Raw genomic sequence first — 20,064 nt, 5'->3', positions numbered from 1 at the left:
GTAAAAGTGCTTTTTTCAAGTTTATACAGTAGAACCTCAGTTACAAAGTGATCCACAACCACAAACCTCATTTGCAACCAGAAGTACACAATCAGGCACCAGCAGAGATAAAAAATAAAAGCAAATACAGTATTCTTAACATGTAAAATAAAAGGAAAGCAGCATTTTTGTCTTGCATAGTAAAGTTTCAAAGCTGTATTAAGTCAATGTTCGGTTGTAAACTTTTAAAAGAATAACTTTTGTTCAGAGTTGGACAACCTCAATTTCTGAGATGTTCATAACTAAGGTTCTACTGTATACTACTTCCAAACTAAGAAGAAAAATTGGAGTAAGAGGCAATCTAGGGGTTAGACCAGCATTTCCCACACTGTGTTCTGCGGAACACTGGTGTTCCACACAATGTGAATAGGTATTCCGTAAAAGAATCTAGAATTTAATTTTGACTCTTGCATTTTATTTTTGAACTACTTTATACGTGCTTTCCAGTTAGAAGTTGTTAGTTCAAGTTATTTTAAATTGTATTTTTGCTTTGTTTTATAAAATAAAATATATTTGATCATAAATAACGCAATTTTTTATTTGAAAACCAAACGACTACAAAATAATATTATAAGTGTTCCATAATAGTCTAAAAAGTGTTCCGTGGCCAAAAAAGTTTGGGAAACGCTGGATTAGACTAATACAGCAACAGTTTTAACTATGCTGGCATATTTATGCCAAACTTTCTCCATGGAGACCAGTCCTGAGAAGTTAGAGATGGAGAGAACTCGCTAATCTGAAGGCTGCTATGGAAAGGTTACCTCAAACAGATGAAATTTAGTTTGTTTCCTTCAAGCACATTCCATCAACTCATCTTGATCACAAGGCAGATTCCAGAGCCAGCCACCCAGGCTTCAGCTCCACTCTTGCCAACAGCAAAATGTGCATCAAATCTACCTATTAGTTGCATATCCTCTGAAGGAGACTATAAAAGGTGGCTGTACACATTTCTGGAGTTTGTGACCTTTAAAGTGAAAGACGTTACATACATGTAAATACACACAGCAGCCCAGGAAGGCAAAGTAATAAACATTCATCTATAACGAGAATTTTAATAAATAAGGTTTTCTGCTTAGCACAACACTGTCAGTTCAAGCCAGGATTTAATTTCTTGGAGTGATCTTGTCAGTTATAAACTGAAAAAATAATTAGATTTATACAAATGGAAAGTTTGAGTACTCTGGTTTTATTACTTAATAAGATTCACAATACAGTCCCTGTGAATCTCCCCTTGAGTATCCATCCCACCAAATATTAAAAACAAATACATCAATTTGTCTTCTGTGCAGCCTTTTCCTATTTGTTTTTCCTGATCAGAGTCACCTTTATCACTGAATGTTTCAGTTGCTTCCTTCTCAATTGTATTTCTGCTGGTTACAGCTTCTGAATCACTGTTCTTAACATTGACACATACTTGCCACGGAATGATGCACATGGAATGGTCCAACCTTCCAGGAGGCAAAGGAGAATCAAATTCTAATAGTGTCCATTGTTGGTTTTCTGCAGTTCAAAAAAAAGACAGAAAACTCACTGTGAAATCAGTTTCAAATTTACAGAATTGGAAAGAAGAATGGCATCATCATAAATTATGGACTAATCTGCAATCTTATAATCCCCTTAAAAAAAAAAAAAAAAAAAAAGAGAGAGAGGGTGGGGAGGGGAGGGAGCGCTAATTAACCATAACATTATACCAGTGTAGAATTGGAGTAATGCCACTGATTTCACGTACTAGTGTAAAGTTGTGGTAACCAAGAAGGGAATTGGGTTTGAAATTTCCAGGGAAGATGTAATAATAATTCCTATTATAAAACTGAATATAATTTTCATACAGTAATTAAGGGTAGAAACCTTTTAAAAAAAAAAACACCTTCCCACCTATGTGATATTTATACATTGTATCCAGTGCCCCAGTTGGGTCCATACCACCAAAAATGTACAGATGGTTTCCAAAGGCAGCAGCTGAGTGGGCTGCCCGTCCTCCTGGGACATCACCAGCAGCTGGTAACTTTTCCCATGTCATAACATCTACAGGTAGAAAAATAAATCAGTGGCTACATTCTACAGAATGAAATAAACTGCTGTTTATCATCATCAAAAGGCCAACAGTTAGACAGGGCCTGAAATCCTCTGAATCAGCCCCATCTTTGGGTTTGCTTTTGTTTTAAAGCAGTCACACTTGGGCTTTGCTTGTAAGACCTCAGGCTGATAACAAGACTGCTGTTCTTTTTGGATGTGAACAACAGTTGCAGGTACTTAGCACTTTCCTGCATCAGAGGTACTGTCCTTTTGGGGAGGTGGCATTGAGGGAAGCACAAAGATTTTCCTTCTATGGGGATGTGCTAGATTTCTTCTTTCCATTGCATGGGAGTTCCTGGTGGTACCAACAGCCATCAAGCAGCAGGAGTACACTTGGTTAAGGATGTTCTCCCATATATGATAGGGGAGCAACCAGTTCATGGACACCAGTCTGCAACTACAGTAGAAGCTCAGAGTTACGAACTGACTGGTCAACCATGCATCTCATTTGGAACTGGAAGTACGCAATCAGGCAGAAGCAGAGATCTTTTAAAAAGCAAATACTGTCCAGTACTGTGTTAAATACAAATTACTTTAAAAAAAAATGGGGGGGGGGAATTTAAAGATATGAGAAGGTAAGGAAAATTTTTCTGTGCTTGTTTCATTTAAATTAAGATGAAAATTAAATTAAAAAATTTAAATTAAATGTAAATTAAAAGCAACATATTTCTTCTGCATAGTAAAGTTTCCAAGCTGTATTAAGTCAATGTTGTAAACATGAAAGAATCACCATAACGTTTTGTTGAAAGTTATGAACAAGTTCCGTTCTTGAGGTGCTGGTAACTCTGAGGTTCTACTTGTATAGAGCATCAATAAAATGGATAGTGCTTTCACTGCCATTCTGACTCATGAGAGTGCCTTACACAGTAAAGACAGCATTGTTTTAATTAATATTTATAGAATATGCTACTGCAGTCATTTATAAAAGAAACGCTGGATGCCAGTCTTTCAGATACTTTGTGGTAACTAATCACTGTCAGGTAGTTGTTCATCAGAAGAACCCCTACAGCAAAATACATTCAGCTCTTGGATACGTGGAATAGTAATTATCTCCATAGCCATATTACAGAAGTGCCCCATATTTCTCAGCTTGTAACCAGCCGCATAGGGGAGACCCTCCACACACACTATTGCATTGTCACCACCAATCCCAGTCCCTTAGACCTGTAGACAAATCTCTCACTGAAGCCAATAGGATTTCTGCCTGCTTAAGAACTGCAAGATCAACATGACTCATGACAAAAGCAACATGCCCCAGCACCAACCAGCCAGCCTGGAGCATATTTATTGCACGTATCCAATAGTTATTTTAGTGGTTCTGTAAGAGATGGTCTCTCTCAAAGCAGACCACATCACACTACTTATTAATGCAGCTATAGCTACTTCATATACTTACTTGTATCAATGCAGAACAGATCATTGTAAAATTTATCACCAGATAACCCACCATGTATGAAAAGCTTGGTCCCAACTGCGACCACCACATGGCCATGCCGAGGTGAGGGAGGATTACCGTGTACTTCTGGCTGTGACCAAGTCAAAGTTGCTAGAAATGGGAGTACATATGATTATGTGGTATGTTGTTGAAGCTCTGTAAAGACATTAAACCAGAAACCCTGGTCTAGGGATGTCTAGACCAAGTCTGACAAGGTGATTTTTAAATCAATAACAAAAGCCTCAAGCATCTAGTTTCTGGGATTATCGCAAGAGGCAATTCAAATACATACTCAGCAAAGAAATGCAGCTATTTGTACATCTCATTTTTAAGTAATTACACACTGTTGGTGTAGTAGAAAAAAATCACTGTTCTTGCCCTATATATTGTCCTTTCGTAGTGAAGTGAGCAACATATGTTCCCACTTCTGAAAGAGAATGGCTACTAACTGCAACTTGTGGTAGAAGTTGGAGGATTCTGACGATACACCTCAATCCCGTCCCACAATGCCAATGATACTCTTAGATCTTTCCACTGAAGATACTACCAACTTCCCAAGTGACTGTGGTGTTGATAAGCTTCAGGTAGGGGGGACAGCTCATCCACCTAATTTAAACCTATTGCCAAAAAACAGTGTCTAATAATACACTATACCACCTTACCTAATTCTTTATGTACAATTTGCATTTCCAGGCCTTTATTCATCTCTGTGCCACGCAAGCTTTCAGTCCAAGTGGACAATGAATCATTTAACTCAGTGTAACAAAACATTAGTTATTTAGCAGTACCTGTGTCAAACACATGAAGTTGTGGATCTTTAACAGGCTCTGCTCCTTTATCTCCCCCTCCAAGCACATAAAGCTGGTCTCCTATAGCCGCTGATGACGTGTGGAACGTCCTAGGGAGTGGTTGAGTCCCAATCACTTTAGGACTTTCCCAGATTCCTGTTTCTAATTAAAAGATGAAATGATAATTATTCACAAATATATAACAAGCAGTTACCTTATTCATATGAATTCTTCAGAGCTGAGATTGACTTGACTAGGGAGTTATTAAACACATAAAACACAGTGATCAGAAAAAAAAAAGTCAAAAGTGGCAAAAAATGACTTTTGGGAAAAGAGTGAAAAATCGAAGTTGCAAGTGAAAGGTTGGTCTGTTGCATGTATCTAATTCAGGTTTGTTTACACCACCTGATAAAGTGCTATGTCCATTCTACATTAGCCACATAGGATTTTGTGGAATGTATTTATATGCTGAAATCAAACATGGATCTTGGGATTTCCCACTAATGCTAAGAGCTCTTGCATTTATTCCACACCTAGAGATTTTTACAGGTAATCTGTCATTATAGAAGTTTAGACTTTGAAAAAAAGCTCTTTACAAGCAATATATATGCAGCACCACTGAAATGCAGTCACCTGTGTAGTGGAGGGCAACAGACAGGTAAAAAACAGGCACATGAGACAACAGAGAAAGGAGATGAATTTTTGTTTAACAACTCCAGGGCAAACACCTAGTCTCTTAAGAATCTTTAATATACATGCAGAGCAGACCACACTACATCTCATTCAAGTGGCCCACACACATGGAACTGCATGGTGGGTTTATACGGCTCTGGTAGGACCCATTCATTTGGCACAAGAATGCTCCCGTTAATGCCAAGTATGGGATTCATTGCCGTGAAGTATTAGTGTACAGTGCATTCGCTGCGGCAAGGAACCTGAAGGGCACACTGCAAAAGTCACCACAGCATTTTAGAAAGTCATATATTTGATTCTACCTAGTCTTTAATGCTCCTAGGAAGATGCAAAGGAAATCATTTGCCTGTAAATACAGCTTTTGGAGGTGTAACCTGTACTTTACAAATCTAACAAAGTAATTCAAACAGTTTCTCACATGTGTAACAGGTGCATATCCAACTGTCCATCAAAGAAAGAGAAAAGGCTGGGGAATGGGTAGATTCTACCACACACTTACCTAGATTCAGCACTTGAACACAGTTTCTATTTCCAGACTGGTCAGCCCCTCCAAACACCCAGAGGCTAGTGGGGCTGCTTGTGGGAATGAAGGTGGCATGTTCATATCGAGGCAACAGGCCCACCCAACCAGGCACTGCCCACTGGTGTTTATCTGCAATGGAGGTAGTAAGTGCAGAGTTCCATTTGCAACAACACTGGTGTTTCCAGTATTGCTGCAGTTATCTTAGGCTGGCTGAGGTATAGTGTAATCCATAAACAAATTTCAGCTAAATACAAATGTTACTTGAGGACAATCAGAGATATATAGATGGTAGATGGCCACCTCGTCAAGGGATAAGTCCCAAGGCAATTAGTCCTTTCAATATAAAACAAAATAATTCAACTGAGATGAGCTACTTTAGTCTATTAACACTGCCCCTTGATGTTAGCCCATATTCCCATTTTGACAGGATTGTGGAGACTAATACTTGAAAGTGTCCCCATAAATGCACCCTAGCAGAGAAGCATGTGACAGATCACCCAATATCTTTCTTAGCTCACCCCTCCCACCCCCAACAAAATGACTATGGATGTCCATAGCTCAGGACACAGACATGAGATTCAAGTCCAGAATAAGCAGAAACTTGAACCCCTATTTTCTTCTAGGCTCTGATCCTTCAATGACATCCACAGCCATATGCAGACCCATGCGGCTGCAGGATTGGGTCCTTTATCCATCTGGACAGGTTGTAACACTCAATACTAAGGCTTGGTCTACACTACATACTTACTTTAATAGAACTACATTGTTCAAGGGTGTGAAAAATCCACACCCCCGAGCAATGTTGTTATGCCGACCTTTCAGCTCAGGTGCAGACAGTGCTATGTTGGTGGGCAAGCATCTCCTGCCTCTCGTGGAGGAGAAGTTATTAAGCTGATGGGAGAGCTCTCTCCCATTGGCTTAGACTGAGCATCTTCACCAGCTGTGGCGCAGCTGCACCAATGTAAATTTGTAGTGTAGATCTGCTGTAAGTAGCTTTCTCACTGTTTCTAGGCCTTATCATCACAGTTTTTGCTGTCCCATTGAGGTGTTTGCATGGATGTGGTCTGACCTCCCCAAGCACAGCGAAGATTAAACAGACTTTTTGGTTTCAAAGGACAGATAGCATAACAGGCAACAAAACTACTAAATATTTCCTATTCTTACCCAGATCTATGATGTGGGCATCGGAGAAGCTGCCATTGGGGTCTGCTCCCCCAATGATGACCACTTTGCCTTTCCCAGCGGCTGGGGCTGGAGGCAAATATAAGCAGTTATGGCCAACGCGTGCACTAGGGCTTTCTCCAAGAGGGACAAGTGTGTACCTAGAATAGGGAAATATAGGCATGAATCAGGCCCGGAGAGCACACAAAGGTTTGGGGAGGAAAGGACAGGGATATTTGTAGTGCCTTCAACGGGGAAGTGCTGTGCTAGAGAAAAAGGGTATGAAGCCCTCCTGGAACAGGGGAATGAGGGGAAAAGTGAAAGTTTAGAATACAGATTAAGTGGAAAAAATGGTGCCATTTATTGATGGGAAGAATGTAAAAAACACTCCCACATTCTAATATGAACCCAAGAGTCAACAAAGAAGCTGATGCTTTATCAGGCTTTAATGGGGGAATCTGATGCCACTCTGACTCTAGTGGGGGCATTGGGCTCATTACGGTCATGCTGTAATAACAAATTATAGCCACGGTGGGGGAACTGAGGATGAACGGGGAATGCTGGGGTGCACTAACCATGTGGCCCTTTGGGGGACAGCTCCGGGCTCCAGGACCGGCAGCAGCTTCGGCCTCATGAATCTTGAGCAAAGGAAGGCAAAGCCAGAGTCACGGAAATCCCCCTAGAGTCCTCCTCCTTGCAGGCCCCCCCCGAACCCCTCCCAGAGCCTGTGGGGAAATCTCCCCCCCCTCCCCAGGGCTAAGGCCCTAGAGCCAGCCCCCCACTCCCCGAGTGCCTGCAGGGAAATCCCACTCCCCAGTGCCTGCGGGGAAATCTCCCCCCCCGCTCCCCCAGAGCCGCCCCCCACCCCCCGGTGCCTGCAGGGAAATCTCCCCCCGCTCCCCAGAGCCAGCCCCCCACCCCCCGGTGCCTGCGGGGAAATCTCCCCCCTGCTCCCCAGAGCCGCCCCCCACCCCCGGTGCCTGCGGGGAAATCTCCCCCCCGCTCCCCCAGAGCCGCCCCCCACCCCCCGGTGCCTGCAGGGAAATCTCCCCCCGCTCCCCCAGAGCCGCCCCCCCCCCCCCGGTGCCTGCGGGGAAATTTCCCCCCCGCTCCCCAGAGCCGCCCCCCCCCCCGGTGCCTGTGGGGAAATCTCCCCCGCTCCCCCAGAGCCGCCCCCCACCCCCGGTGCCTGTGGGGAAATCTCCCCCCCGCTCCCCCAGAGCCGCCCCCCACCCCCCGGTGCCTGCGGGGAAATCTCCCCCCCGCTCCCCAGAGCCGCCCCCCACCCCCCGGTGCCTGTGGGGAAATCTCCCCCCCCGCTCCCCCAGAGCCGCCCCCCACCCCCCGGTGCCTGCGGGGAAATCTCCCCCCCCCGCTCCCCCAGAGCCGCCCCCCACCCCCCGGTGCCTGTGGGGAAATCTCCCCCCCCGCTCCCCCAGAGCCGCCCCACGCCGCCTGCGGGGAAATCTCCCCTCAGTCCCTCCCCCGCAGGCAGGACCCGTCCCGCCCTGATCGCGCGGGCTGGAGGACTGGGCGCCCGGCCGTCCGCTGGGCACTACCCGGCTCCAGTCCCGGCCCGTTCGGCCCTCGCCCTCCCGCAGGGACCGGGACCGGCCTCAGCTCCGGCCCCAGCTCACCGGCGCTACCCCGGGGGCGGAGACCCCCCGAGCGGGGAGAAGTGACCGCGCCTCGCGGGGTGCCCCGGCTACCGCGCCCGGCCCGGCCCTCGTTCCCCTCAGCGCGCCCGGCCTAGCTCCGCGGGCGGGGCACGCGCTAGGGGCGGGGCAAGCTTTTCTCCTCCCGCCCACCTCGACCATGGAGAGGGCCCACAGAGCCTACATTGCCCAGCATGCACCGCAGGCCGGGGACCCCTGGCTCCCAGCATGCTTTGCGCAGCGCGCCAAGGGCTGACGCAGAGCGCGCCGGGAGGCGAGGCGGAAGCACCCCCCCGTGGAAGTCTGTGGGGGGCGCCTCCGTTTCCTGTGCCTGGCTGGAACGGCCTGGGGTCCAGCGTCCTCCCCGAGCGCAGGGGGTCACCGGCGCTCGCCCCGGAAGTTCCCCTCGTTTCCAGCTCGTGGCCGCGGCAGAGGGGCTTCGGCGCCCCCGGAAGTTGCCGGCCCCCCACAGCTGCTCTGCTAAAATGGCGCCTCTGGACTTGGATAAGTACGTTGAGATTGCGCGGCTCTGCAAGTACCTGCCCGAGAACGACCTCAAGGTGAGGGGCGGCGGCGCGGGGCCGGGGGCGGGGGCGGGGGCGGGGCCGGGGCCGGGCTGGGGGCTTGGCTCCCGGCTCCCTGCCTGGCGCACACAGGGCTGCGGCTGCGGCTGCGGCTGCGGGGGCCCCTCCGCCCTGGGGTGCGGCAGCAGCGCTGTTCCCGGCCTGCTGCCCCCTTCTGGGTTTGGGCTCGCGCCCCTGGCGCCGGCGGCGGCCTGGCAGCGGGCAGAGGCGGAGACAAGTGGGTGCGAGGGATCCCCGCCTCGGAGCGGCCGTTCGCTCAGGCGCCCTGCCGGAGGCCCCGTCTGATACACGGGTTTGTTGCTAAAGTAGCCCTGCATGTTTAGGGCCAGCTCTTCGGGGCTGGGACGTTGTCCGTAGCCTTGGGCAGGATGCCAAACCAGCACAGGCCAATGCAGGCAATTCTGCAAATTGCTTTGACTAGGTAGAGGTTGGAAGAAATATCCTTGTCTCAGTGTGGTTCTGCTCTGAAAAGTGTCTGGCCTCTTCTAATGCTGCAGACCTCACGCTATTGTACCTTTGAGAGACAAGCTAGTGTAAGTGTTTTCTTCCACCAAATGCATCCGATGAAGTGAGCTGTAGCTCACGAAAGCTTATGCTCTAATAAATTTGTTAGTCTCTAAGGTGCCACAAGTACTCCTTTTCTTTATGCCATTGTGGTGATTCTCCCATAGCCTACCCTCAATGTATCTTTCCCACACTTGAAAAAGAGCTCAGTAGCACAAAAGCTGGTCTCTTTCACCAACCAAAGTTAGTCCAGTAATAGATATTACCTTACACTAGCTTCAGAGTAGCAGCCGTGTTAGTCTGTATTCGCAAAAAGAAAAGGAGTACTTGTGGCACCTTAGAGACTAACAAATTTATTAGAGCATAAGCTTTCGTGAGCTACAGCTCACTTCATCGGATGCATTTGGTGGAAAAAACAGAGGAGAGATTTATATACACACACACAGAGAACATGAAACAATGGGTTTATCATACACACTGTAAGGAGAGTGATCACTTAAGATAAGCCATCACCAACAGCAGGGGGGGGGGCAGGGGGGGGGGAAGGAGGAAAACCTTTCATGGTGACAAGCAGGTAGGCTAATTCCAGCAGTTAACAAGAATATCAGAGGAACGGTGGGGGGGGGGGTGGGAGGGAGAAATACCATGGGGAAATAGTTTTACTTTGTGTAATGAAGTTTTACTTTGTGTTACTTCATTACACAAAGTAAAACTATTTCCCCATGGTATTTCTCCCTCCCACCCCACCCCCCACTGTTCCTCTGATATTCTTGTTAACTGCTGGAATTAGCCTACCTGCTTGTCACCATGAAAGGTTTTCCTTCTCCTCCTCCCCCCCCCCCCGGGCTGTTGGTGATGGCTTATCTTAAGTGATCACTTTCCTTACAGTGTGTATGATAAACCCATTGTTTCATGTTCTCTGTGTGTGTGTATATAAATCTCTCCTCTGTTTTTTCCACCAAATGCATCCGATGAAGTGAGCTGTAGCTCACGAAAGCTTATGCTCTAATAAATTTGTTAGTCTCTAAGGTGCCACAAGTACTCCTTTTCTTTTTGCGAATACAGACTAACACGGCTGCTACTCTGAAACACAATGGCATAGTTGCACCGATGTAGTACATCTGGTGAAGACGCACTGTGTCAGTGGGAGAGCTGTCATAAGAAAACCACACTGCTACTTACAGTGTAACTTGCATCACTCAGGGGGGTGGCTTATTCATACTCCATAGCGACATAAGTTACACCAACAGAAGTGTTATGTGTACAAGCCCTAAATAGGAAGTGAGAACAGCTTGTGTAACATAAGTAGTTAAACACTGTGAGACCATTAACAGTGAAGTGGACCATTAACCATTGCATATGGAGAGTCATGCAAAAATAAATGTGATACTCTCTGCTTCTATGACTCAGTGGAGTCAATTTGCCTGAGTGTGTGAGGAGGATTCTATACTTTTTTGTACATCATCAATGGAATTGTTTTCTAAGTTCCAGCCAGCTATATGTACCCGCAGTGAAGAGCATGGCATTGTTCATGGGGTTGCACAGGTGTAACTGAGACCTTAGTTACTGATAAGTGAGAAGGAAAGAATCCAGTTTGAGTCTTTCATCCCAGGATGAGTTTTTAGGATTTGCAGTTGGAAATTAACATTTTTCCTTGTAAACTGAGCATATCTACTACAGAAATAATTGATACAATAAACATAAAATAACCACAGTGATCATTTAATTTTTAAGAGCAAAACTGCAATTTAATGTAGCATTTGAATAATGTAAATTACACTTACTCTGTGAACTGTTGCTCTGAGCCTCATTGGGACTGTATGAGTCTGTAGTGGCGCTTTAAAACATTAATTCAAGTGTAACCAAACTTTCTCACACATTTTTCATCCCAAGTCATTTCAGCATGGTTTCTCATTGATGTCTAGAGAATTTGGTAACTGAATACATCCAAAAGCAAATAACTTGGTTCATTAGTTTACAAATATGTTGGTCCTTGATATTACAATGCACAAAACTACAGGCTGATTAGTGTAAACTCTTTCCTCTGTAGCGCTTATGTGATTATGTGTGTGACCTACTGCTGGAAGAGTCAAATGTGCAGCCAGTGTCTACGCCAGTTACAGTTTGTGGAGATATACATGGACAGGTAAAATGGCATGAATACTTGCACGTTATACCCCTAGAGAGCAAGCAGAGTCTGTCACTTGCAAACATTTCTATAAAGGTTGATGGTGAATAGTATTTTAAATATATGGTTGGGGAAGCGTAGTTCAGGGAAGCAGAACCATCTACTGAATGTTCAGTAATTTGCAATATTCTGTATGCTTTGTTTTTGTACAGTGGAAGGAAAGCATACTGTTTTTAACTTTCCCAGAGTGTGCTTTTGGGAAGTCAGCCTCACAGATTAAGAAGCATTGCTGAATTATCCTCTCTTACTTAGGGCTTGTCTACACTACGCAGCTTTTAGTGACAAGGCTGTGTTGACACAGCCTTGTTGCTAAAAGTCAGCGTGTGTGAGCACACTTTGTGGTATTTTGTTGGCACTTTTGCAGACAAAATAATTCCAGCCCCATGAGCGGCATAAGCTTTGTCGGCAGGAGAGCGCTTCTGCTGACAAAGCCGCGTTCGCACTGCTGCTTGCGTTGGCAAAACTTTTGTCTTTCACCGGGGGGGGCCTTTTTAAGTACCCGCGAAAGACACAGGTTTTGACGACAACTGTGCAGTGTAGACATACCCTTAGACTGCAATTGTTGAGCTGTTCAATGTTAATAGGGGCCTCATCCTAGAAGGAGGGAACTCCATTTGAAGTTGATGGGTATTATGCATACAAAGGGCTTGCACACTGTAAAGCTGGTCTGGAGAAGTAAGACCTGATCAGTATTTCAGCAGTTTAAATGTGGCTTTTTAACACCAAGTGGATGAATGGGAAATCTGTCCGTTGAGGCCATAATTGTTCAGTTGAGCTTTTTAAGACCTATTTTTATCTTGTTCTTGAAAATAAGGATTACTTCTCTCTGAACCTAGATAAATTCCAATTAATTGTGCTAACACAATCTTAACTAACAATAACAGAACCCTTAATATGGACAAACTCTTTTGCAGTTTTATGACTTATGTGAACTGTTCAGAACTGGAGGTCAGGTTCCTGACACAAACTACATATTTATGGTATGTATATATTAGATGTTAGTTCGTCATTCAAAAAAAGTGTAAGGAAAGCACTTCTACAACTACCCTGTTAATTTAAAAAAAAAAAAATTCAGACTACTTTGGTTTTAGTTTCCATTTTAACTCTCTTGCTTGTAAACATCTTTTCCACTCCCAAATTTACTCTCTTCCACTTGGTTAATGTGTGTGTGGTTTTTATTTTGCCTATCTAAAATTTGAAATGGGTAATGCTGGTTCACATGAAAGGAAATACAATTTATAGCCTGCTATCTAAAAGCTCTAGCTTATGTTGGCAGTAGAAGGGAAGTAGAATATTTGAGTGGCTAATAAAGGACCTCCTGAAATGTTTCTTGAATGAATGGGAACATAAGAATCACAGAAGTAATGTTTCAGTTTTAAATTGTGAAATTTCAAATACCCATTTAAATGTTTTTGTTTTTTAAATATATTTTCAGAATTCATATAGCAGTGGTGCTATGGTGCCTTGTGGTCTTGGGCCTCTTTGCAAATTGAGGAATTAGAAATAGATACGTTACTGTGGGCACTCCTGAAACCATTTTTCCATTTATTATGTAAAAATATTTTTAATTTGCAGGGTGACTTTGTAGACAGAGGTTACTATAGTCTTGAGACTTTCACCTACCTTCTTGCACTAAAAGCTAAATGGCCTGATCGTATCACACTCTTGCGAGGGAATCATGAGAGCAGGCAGATAACACAAGTGTATGGATTTTATGGTAAGTCTTTACAAACTGTTTCTGAATTGTGGTTAACTAACATAAAAATGCAATGAACTGATTCTCTGTCCTTTGGTAAATTTGATTTTGAATACATGTATAGCTTTTCTAGAGGCCAAGTGGATCATGAAGTAGGATTCATCAGAGCAATAAGCCAATCTGAATTTATGCACTGTCAAATAGTGAAGTAATGTAGCATAGTATGGGGAAAGCTAATTAGTCTTGAAAAGGACTATGCACTAATCTACTGGGTAAAGTTCTATTTCCAGCTCTGTCACTGACTTGCAATATAACCACAGGTCTTCACGTCTATGCCTCAGACTTCTTATCTGTGAAACTGTGATAAGGAGCTTAATCTGGGAGTTGAGGCTTAATATTTGAAGTGCGTTGGGATTGTCTGATGAAAAGTGCTGTAGAAAAACAAAATATAGAGATGTCTCTCTTTATGACTTAAGATATAATAGCTTTTAACTCTACCATCTTGGTAACAAAGATGGCTTATCTGGTAAGTCACAGCTGGTGCAGTAAATGTGGCAATATTAGTGAATGAACACATGATTAGTATTCGGCATTAACGCAAACAATATAAACTGAGGGAGTGGGTTTGCCTGAAAACTTAATTGTAGTTCCAAAGCCATGAGAAGACTTGAGGAAATCTTTCAAGGATCTAATAGTTGCCCCAAGGAATATGTAATCAAAAATGGACTTGCTTTTGGATCCCTCTGGAAATGAGGAGACATGGGTATAAATCTTGATATCTTAATCCATTATGCCTAAGGAATCCTTGCTTGTTAGGTCTGATTTATCCAGATCTGTTCGAACCTAGTTACTTACAACTACATTGAGGCTCCATCCTCTTTGACCCAAAAAAGTATTGCATGGTTTGGTTCTGCCTGTATAGATAGGGCCATGCTGTGCCACTGTGACTGCTTTAGGGCAGTAGCAGAGGCTAATTGTGAGGAGTTTTCTTTGCGTCTCATAGTACGATCTTCCGCAACTCAAACGTGGAAATAACTTCTTTATTTAAAAAAAAACCCTAAGATTTGTCTGTCCAGTTTCCTTAGTGACCTAATGTGGGGCATTAGTTCCTATAGCATAATTTGGACAGAGTTAATGTCTAAACCAAACAAAGCAACCATAAGTCTCTTCCTCTGCTTTTGGAAAGAGTATCTTCAGAAGCATCTGGCCTATTTAATCATCCCAGTAGCATCTGACTTCTTTTAATAGCACAAGAATTGAACCAAGGATTTGTTCATGGTGAACTAAATTGAGATTTGAGTTGCGGAGGGTGTGAAGAAGCTTTTTATGGAGGTAGCACCTTTAGTCACACTAAGATGGGAGGAAACCTTTGCCAAAATATTGCTTGAGTATGCAAGAAATTAGAAAACCACTCCCAATGGAGTGGGCAGATGGCCATAAGAAAAATCCTCTCTCATTGTATTAGTCAGTATTCTTCTCTGATGGACCAGCATATTTCTTTGCTCATCTATTTGAGATTTCAAGTTCTAGTGTAAATATTTGAGGATTTTTTCCTTAACAGAATCGGGGAAAATGTCAAACAATAAAATGATTTCTCTATTTAACAGATGAGTGCCAAACCAAATACGGAAATGCAAATGCCTGGAGATACTGTACCAAAGTCTTTGATATGCTGACAGTAGCAGCTGTAAGTTGTTTGTTTTTTGTTTTTGTTTTTTTGTTTTTTAATCTCACTAAAAACAGATAAAGCAGATTATTTTGCATCATGGTTTCACTAGGCACATATCTAAGTGGCCTTTAATTGTCATAGTGTCTAGAGACAAACTGAAATTACAAGTTAAAATATTCCAGGCTTTACACATTAATCCTGGATTAGTGGGTGGGGGAGAAGTAGACATGATGTATCTCTGACTTTTAGAAAGTCTCTTTGTACAGTCCTGCATGACCTTCTCATAAGAAGACTAGGGAAATATGGTCTAGATGAAATTACTATAAAGTGGGTACACAACTGGTTGAAAGACAGTACTCGGACTAGTTATCGATGGTTTGCTATCAAAAGGGGGATGAGGGGAGGATCTAGAGTGGTCCTGCAGGGGGGGGTCTGTCCTGGGTCCAGTACTAGTTAATACTGTCATTAGTGACTTGAATAATAGAGTGAAGCGTGTGCTTCTACAACTTACAGATGACATCAAGCTGGGACAGGGTAAAAGCAACTGAAGGATAGGATTATAATTCAAAATGATCTTGATGAATTCAGACCAATTCAACAATTTAACAAGATGGAATTCAACAAAGACAAGTGCAAGTACTCGGAAAATCAAACAGAACTACAAAATGTGGAATAATTGGCTAGGCAGTCATGCTGTTGAAAAGGATTTGGGGGTTACAGTGGATCGCAAATTGAATGAGTCAGCATAAGAACAGCCATACTGGGTCAGACCAAAGGTCCATCTAGCCCAGTATCCTGTATTGACAGTGGCCAATGCCAGGTGCCCCTGAGGGAATGAACAGAACAGGCAATCAAGTGATCCACCCCCTGTCGACCATTCGTGGCTTCTGGCAAACAGAGATTAGAGATACCATTCCTATCCATCCTGGCTAATAGCCATTGATGGACCTATCCTCCATGAATTTATCTAGTTCTTTTTTGAACCCTGTTATAGTCTTGGCCTTCACAACATCCTCTGGCAAGGAGTTCCGCAGGTTGACTGTGTTGTGTGTGAAAAAATTTCCTTTTGTTTGTTTTAAACCTGCTGCCTATTAATTTCATTTGGTGACCCCCTAGCTTTTGTGTTATGAGAAGGAATAAATAACACTTTACTTTCTCCACACCAGTCATGATTTTGTAGACCTATCAATGTGATACAATTGTGAAAAAGACTAATGCACCCCAGAATTATATTAACAGCAGTGTCATATGTAAGATACAGGAAGTATTGTCCTGTTCTGCTTGGCACTGGTGAGGCCTCACCTGGAGTTCTGACTAATTCTGGGCACCACATTTTAAGAAAGATGTAGAGAAACTGGAGAGTCCAGAGGATAGTAGCAAAAATAATAAAAGGCTTAGAAAACCTGACCTATCACGAAGGGCTTAAAAAAAAAAAAAAAACCCTGAAAGGGGACATAAGTCTTCAATTCTGTTAAGGGCTGTTATAAGGAGGATGGTGATCAATTTTTCTCCATGTCCATTGAAGGTAGGACAAGAAGTATTGGGCTTAATTTGCAACAAGGAAGATTTAGATTAGATAGTAGGGAAAACTTCCTAATTTTGAAGATAGTTAAGCACTGGAATAGGCTTCCAGTGGAAGCTGAGGAATCCCTGTCATTGGAGGATTTTAAGAATTAGTCACACATCAGGGATGGTCTAGGTATGCTTAGTTATGCTGCCTCAACATGGGTGGATGAACTAGATGACCTCTCGAGGTTCCTTCCAGCCCTACATTTCTATGATTCTATTCTTTCTCTCAGTTAATAGATGAGCAGATTCTCTGTGTACATGGTGGCCTATCTCCTGACATCAAGACACTGGATCAAATTCGAACCATTGAACGCAATCAAGAAATTCCTCACAAAGGAGCCTTTTGTGACCTTGTCTGGTCTGATCCAGAGGATGTTGATACCTGGGCAATTAGTCCCCGAGGAGCAGGCTGGCTGTTTGGTGCAAAGGTCACAAATGAGGTAAAATCACCATCCTAGAATGTAAAATTGAGGGACCAGATGAATTAAAACCTTGCTTAGCTTTAAATTTGATGCTCTAATGGCATAACAGAAATAACATTGTGTGATCTGATGACTATGCACAGTGCAATTGTTTTACAAGGGAAACCAGTAAAGTAAGCTGGGATGGTTGCTTTTAATACTAATCCATAATAAAAGGTCTCAAGATAATCTTAGTAACAAGCCATTTCAACTTCTAAAACAACCTGCGCATCTGCCACTGTTTTCTTTGTGAACTCCCTATTTTGCTCTTGTGGTGAGATGGTGATCAATCTTTCTAGCTGGTGGCTATCCTAGTATAGGAGGTAATTGTTTCCAGTCAAGTATTCTCCCAAAGCCATTCTTCATTTCTCTTTCTCACCAAACCTCATGCTTTAGTCTTCCACTGAACAAAAGCTTCAGTAAGTCTGGGAAAACCCATTCACTAAAACATGTCAACCTTTCAGGTTCTTGAAATACCCAAACTAGTAGTGTCTGACTTGTTGTATTACCTGGCCTTTGGAACTGTGGTAGTGTCATAATCTGAAAAGCCTGAACATATTACATGAGCCTTAAAATATGCAAATAGAGGTGGTGTTTGTGTAGCCATTTTACTTGGGGTGATATAACTTGGGGTGGGGGGGGGGAGAAGTGCCCTCTGTGTCCATTTATAGCACAACCGGTTGTGCTAACACATTCTTGACTGGTTGACTAGTTTCTAAGCTTCTGACTGACTAGCAGTTTTTCTTTCACAGCAGAAAATATCTCAGTTTGGTAGGTCTCAGGAGTTAGAGGCAAAAGCCAGGGGTCTGAAATGAATGGTATCTTATCTGCAGTTAAACTCCGTGGTGATTTCTGTAGAAGGCTTTTATCTGCAGGTTTACCCAGCCAGACCTCTTCTCCTTGAGTAAAATATTGAAATCTTGAGACAGAGCAATGTTCTAAAGTAGTAAAGAGCTGTTATGTACTAAGCATATGTAACTACTTACTGTAAATATTTATATATTTTTCTTTAAATTACAGTTTGTTCATATCAACAACTTAAAACTCATCTGCAGAGCACATCAGCTAGTGCATGAAGGCTATAAATTCATGTTTGATGAGAAGTTGGTAACAGTATGGTCTGCTCCAAATTACTGTTACCGTTGTGGAAATATTGCATCAATCATGGTCTTTAAAGATGTAAATACAAGAGAACCAAAGTTATTTCGTGCAGTTCCAGACTCAGAACGCGTAATTCCTCCTAGAACAACTACACCGTATTTCCTTTGAGATCTTTTCCCATCCTGCTGTTTCCCCATTTCCTTGTACTATCCCTCTGTACTTTTTATTGAGCACTTTGCTGCTGAAATGCTGCCTCTTGCCTTTTTTATTTTTAAATTATCTAAATGTATTGTGTATTATGGTGTCTGTAGCAGTGTGTCTCTATTTCCTCCTCTCCCCCCCACATGCCCTCCCTCATTTGAGAATGCTTGTGAAATGTCTGACATTTATTTATCCCGGTGGATGTAGTTTTTGCATATGTCTGTTTTTAAGTTAAACATTTTTTTCCCTTTACAAAAAAAATCATAATACATTGGAACTCTTGATTCCATTCTATCATTCAACTTTTTGTTTGGTAAGTTTTAAGAAATTTCAGCAGCAAAGTTATTACCTAGTGTGCACAATGGGACTGTAAATGCGTTGTGTTGTGTACACATGTCCAAGATGTAAAATTGAATTGTCCTTGTTAGATTTTGTTTTAAGAGAATATAAAAGTGGTCTAAAGGGCTGTCTCTTCCTCTCCCCCTTTTTTTTTTAAGGATTCCAATAAAAATACAAAAAACTGATACAGCTATTGAATTTGTATATTATAATAATTGTTCTGATTTTTCAGATACCTTGTATTTTTAATAAAGTCATATCTTAAATAAAACCCACCTAGGTTAAATATTGCAAATAAAAATCCTACTTTGTTGATGTGAGCATGTCTTATCTTTCCTTTTTTTTTTTTTTTTTTTTTTCTTCCCTATTCAGTAAGAACTACTTAACCCTTCGGCTATCAAGTATAGAACTGACCTTAGTTTTAACAATAGTGGGTTTTTTTGGAAGCAATCCTTGAGTGGTTCTCTTCTGAAAAGTGACCTATGTAGAAATGACATGATTCAGTACATCTGCTCCTTGTATATGTTTGTCATTTACTCACTAAAATAAGTTACTGCTTGTCATTCCTGTTACTATTTGCAGAGTCAATACAGCTCAGGAGACTTGGTCTGGTTCTTGCTTGTAAATCAACAAAATTGTTAAGCTATATTCTGACTGTAATATCTTAGGCTATTTCTGGATACACCAAACTCAACTTTGATTTTAGGTTGTAGGTGGCTGGAAGGTGGAGGGGTAGGAGGTATACTTGTAAACCAAGTGGATTTGATCTAGAAGTCAATGAGAAACACGGAAGTCCACAAATCCACTTTTACAGTTACTTTTCAGAAAACCAAACTTCAAACTGTGCATAAACTACCTAATTACATATTGAAATTTTGCTAAAAGCCTCAGTAGTAAAATTGCAGTGTTAAATATCTCTGCAATTGTGTCAGCATAGATTCCACAGGTGAAAAGTGATGCACAGTTGGTCGTGGATAACCTGGTACCTACCAAAGAAAACTTATTTAGACATTTAATTTTTGAGTGCAAGTAAAAACATTTCTAAATCCAAGACTTCTGTCTTGAAACAAACCTGCTCAATTTTGGATAGGTGATTTTAAAAAAAAAAATCACAACTGCGGCTGTCTGGTGCTGTCTGCCTAACATGTCCGGACAGAAGGATTCTGTTGCATTCTTATTCTGTTTAGTTTCTATATTAAGGACTAGTAGCATCTGTAATGGTTCTAGTTAACAATTTAGCTGGGATTTTTCAATCTATTTCCTTTTCACTTCAACTACTTTCTTAACATTCCAGAAATATTCTGGCAAAGCTAGTCAGCACTAAAGCACTTTAGTTTTTTAATGTAGTTTTGAACATCCAATAAATTATTTTCATAGGATAA

General features: G+C 42.6%; 2 protein-coding genes across 4 annotated transcripts; one reads left to right on the top strand and one right to left on the bottom strand.

The window, feature by feature from the left end:
* Positions 1–1,204: 1,204 nt before the first annotated feature.
* On the bottom strand, positions 1,205–8,570 carry RABEPK (Rab9 effector protein with kelch motifs). 3 transcript variants are annotated; one of them, XM_043498686.1, is made up of 10 exons: positions 8,506–8,570; positions 8,449–8,474; positions 8,353–8,403; positions 7,291–7,353; positions 6,719–6,876; positions 5,531–5,683; positions 4,339–4,500; positions 3,512–3,661; positions 1,915–2,064; positions 1,205–1,539 (listed from the first exon to the last, which is right to left on the bottom strand). In XM_043498686.1, exons 4-10 carry the CDS (start codon positions 7,347–7,349, stop codon positions 1,229–1,231), a joined length of 1,143 nt encoding a protein of 380 aa, XP_043354621.1. In that variant the 5' UTR covers positions 7,350–7,353; positions 8,353–8,403; positions 8,449–8,474; positions 8,506–8,570; the 3' UTR covers positions 1,205–1,228. The 3 variants fall into 3 exon arrangements, with proteins under 3 accessions (XP_043354621.1, XP_038231080.1, XP_043354622.1); XM_038375152.2 differs by lacking the exon at positions 8,506–8,570 and having other exon boundaries at positions 8,353–8,470; XM_043498687.1 differs by lacking the exons at positions 3,512–3,661; positions 8,506–8,570 and having other exon boundaries at positions 8,353–8,471.
* Positions 8,571–8,583: 13 nt separating this feature from the next.
* On the top strand, positions 8,584–19,002 carry PPP6C (protein phosphatase 6 catalytic subunit). Its single transcript, XM_038375154.2, has 7 exons — positions 8,584–8,930; positions 11,509–11,604; positions 12,561–12,626; positions 13,222–13,363; positions 14,950–15,029; positions 16,811–17,020; positions 18,062–19,002. Exons 1-7 carry the CDS (start codon positions 8,856–8,858, stop codon positions 18,308–18,310), a joined length of 918 nt encoding a protein of 305 aa, XP_038231082.1. The 5' UTR covers positions 8,584–8,855; the 3' UTR covers positions 18,311–19,002.
* The last annotated feature ends 1,062 nt before the right edge of the window (positions 19,003–20,064 follow it).

Source organism: Dermochelys coriacea, chromosome 16 (assembly GCF_009764565.3).
Source record: "Dermochelys coriacea isolate rDerCor1 chromosome 16, rDerCor1.pri.v4, whole genome shotgun sequence".
In the NCBI taxonomy this organism is placed as follows: domain Eukaryota; kingdom Metazoa; phylum Chordata; order Testudines; family Dermochelyidae; genus Dermochelys; species Dermochelys coriacea.
Note: the sequence above shows the minus strand (reverse complement) of the source record. Positions and strands in the feature narration are given on the sequence as shown.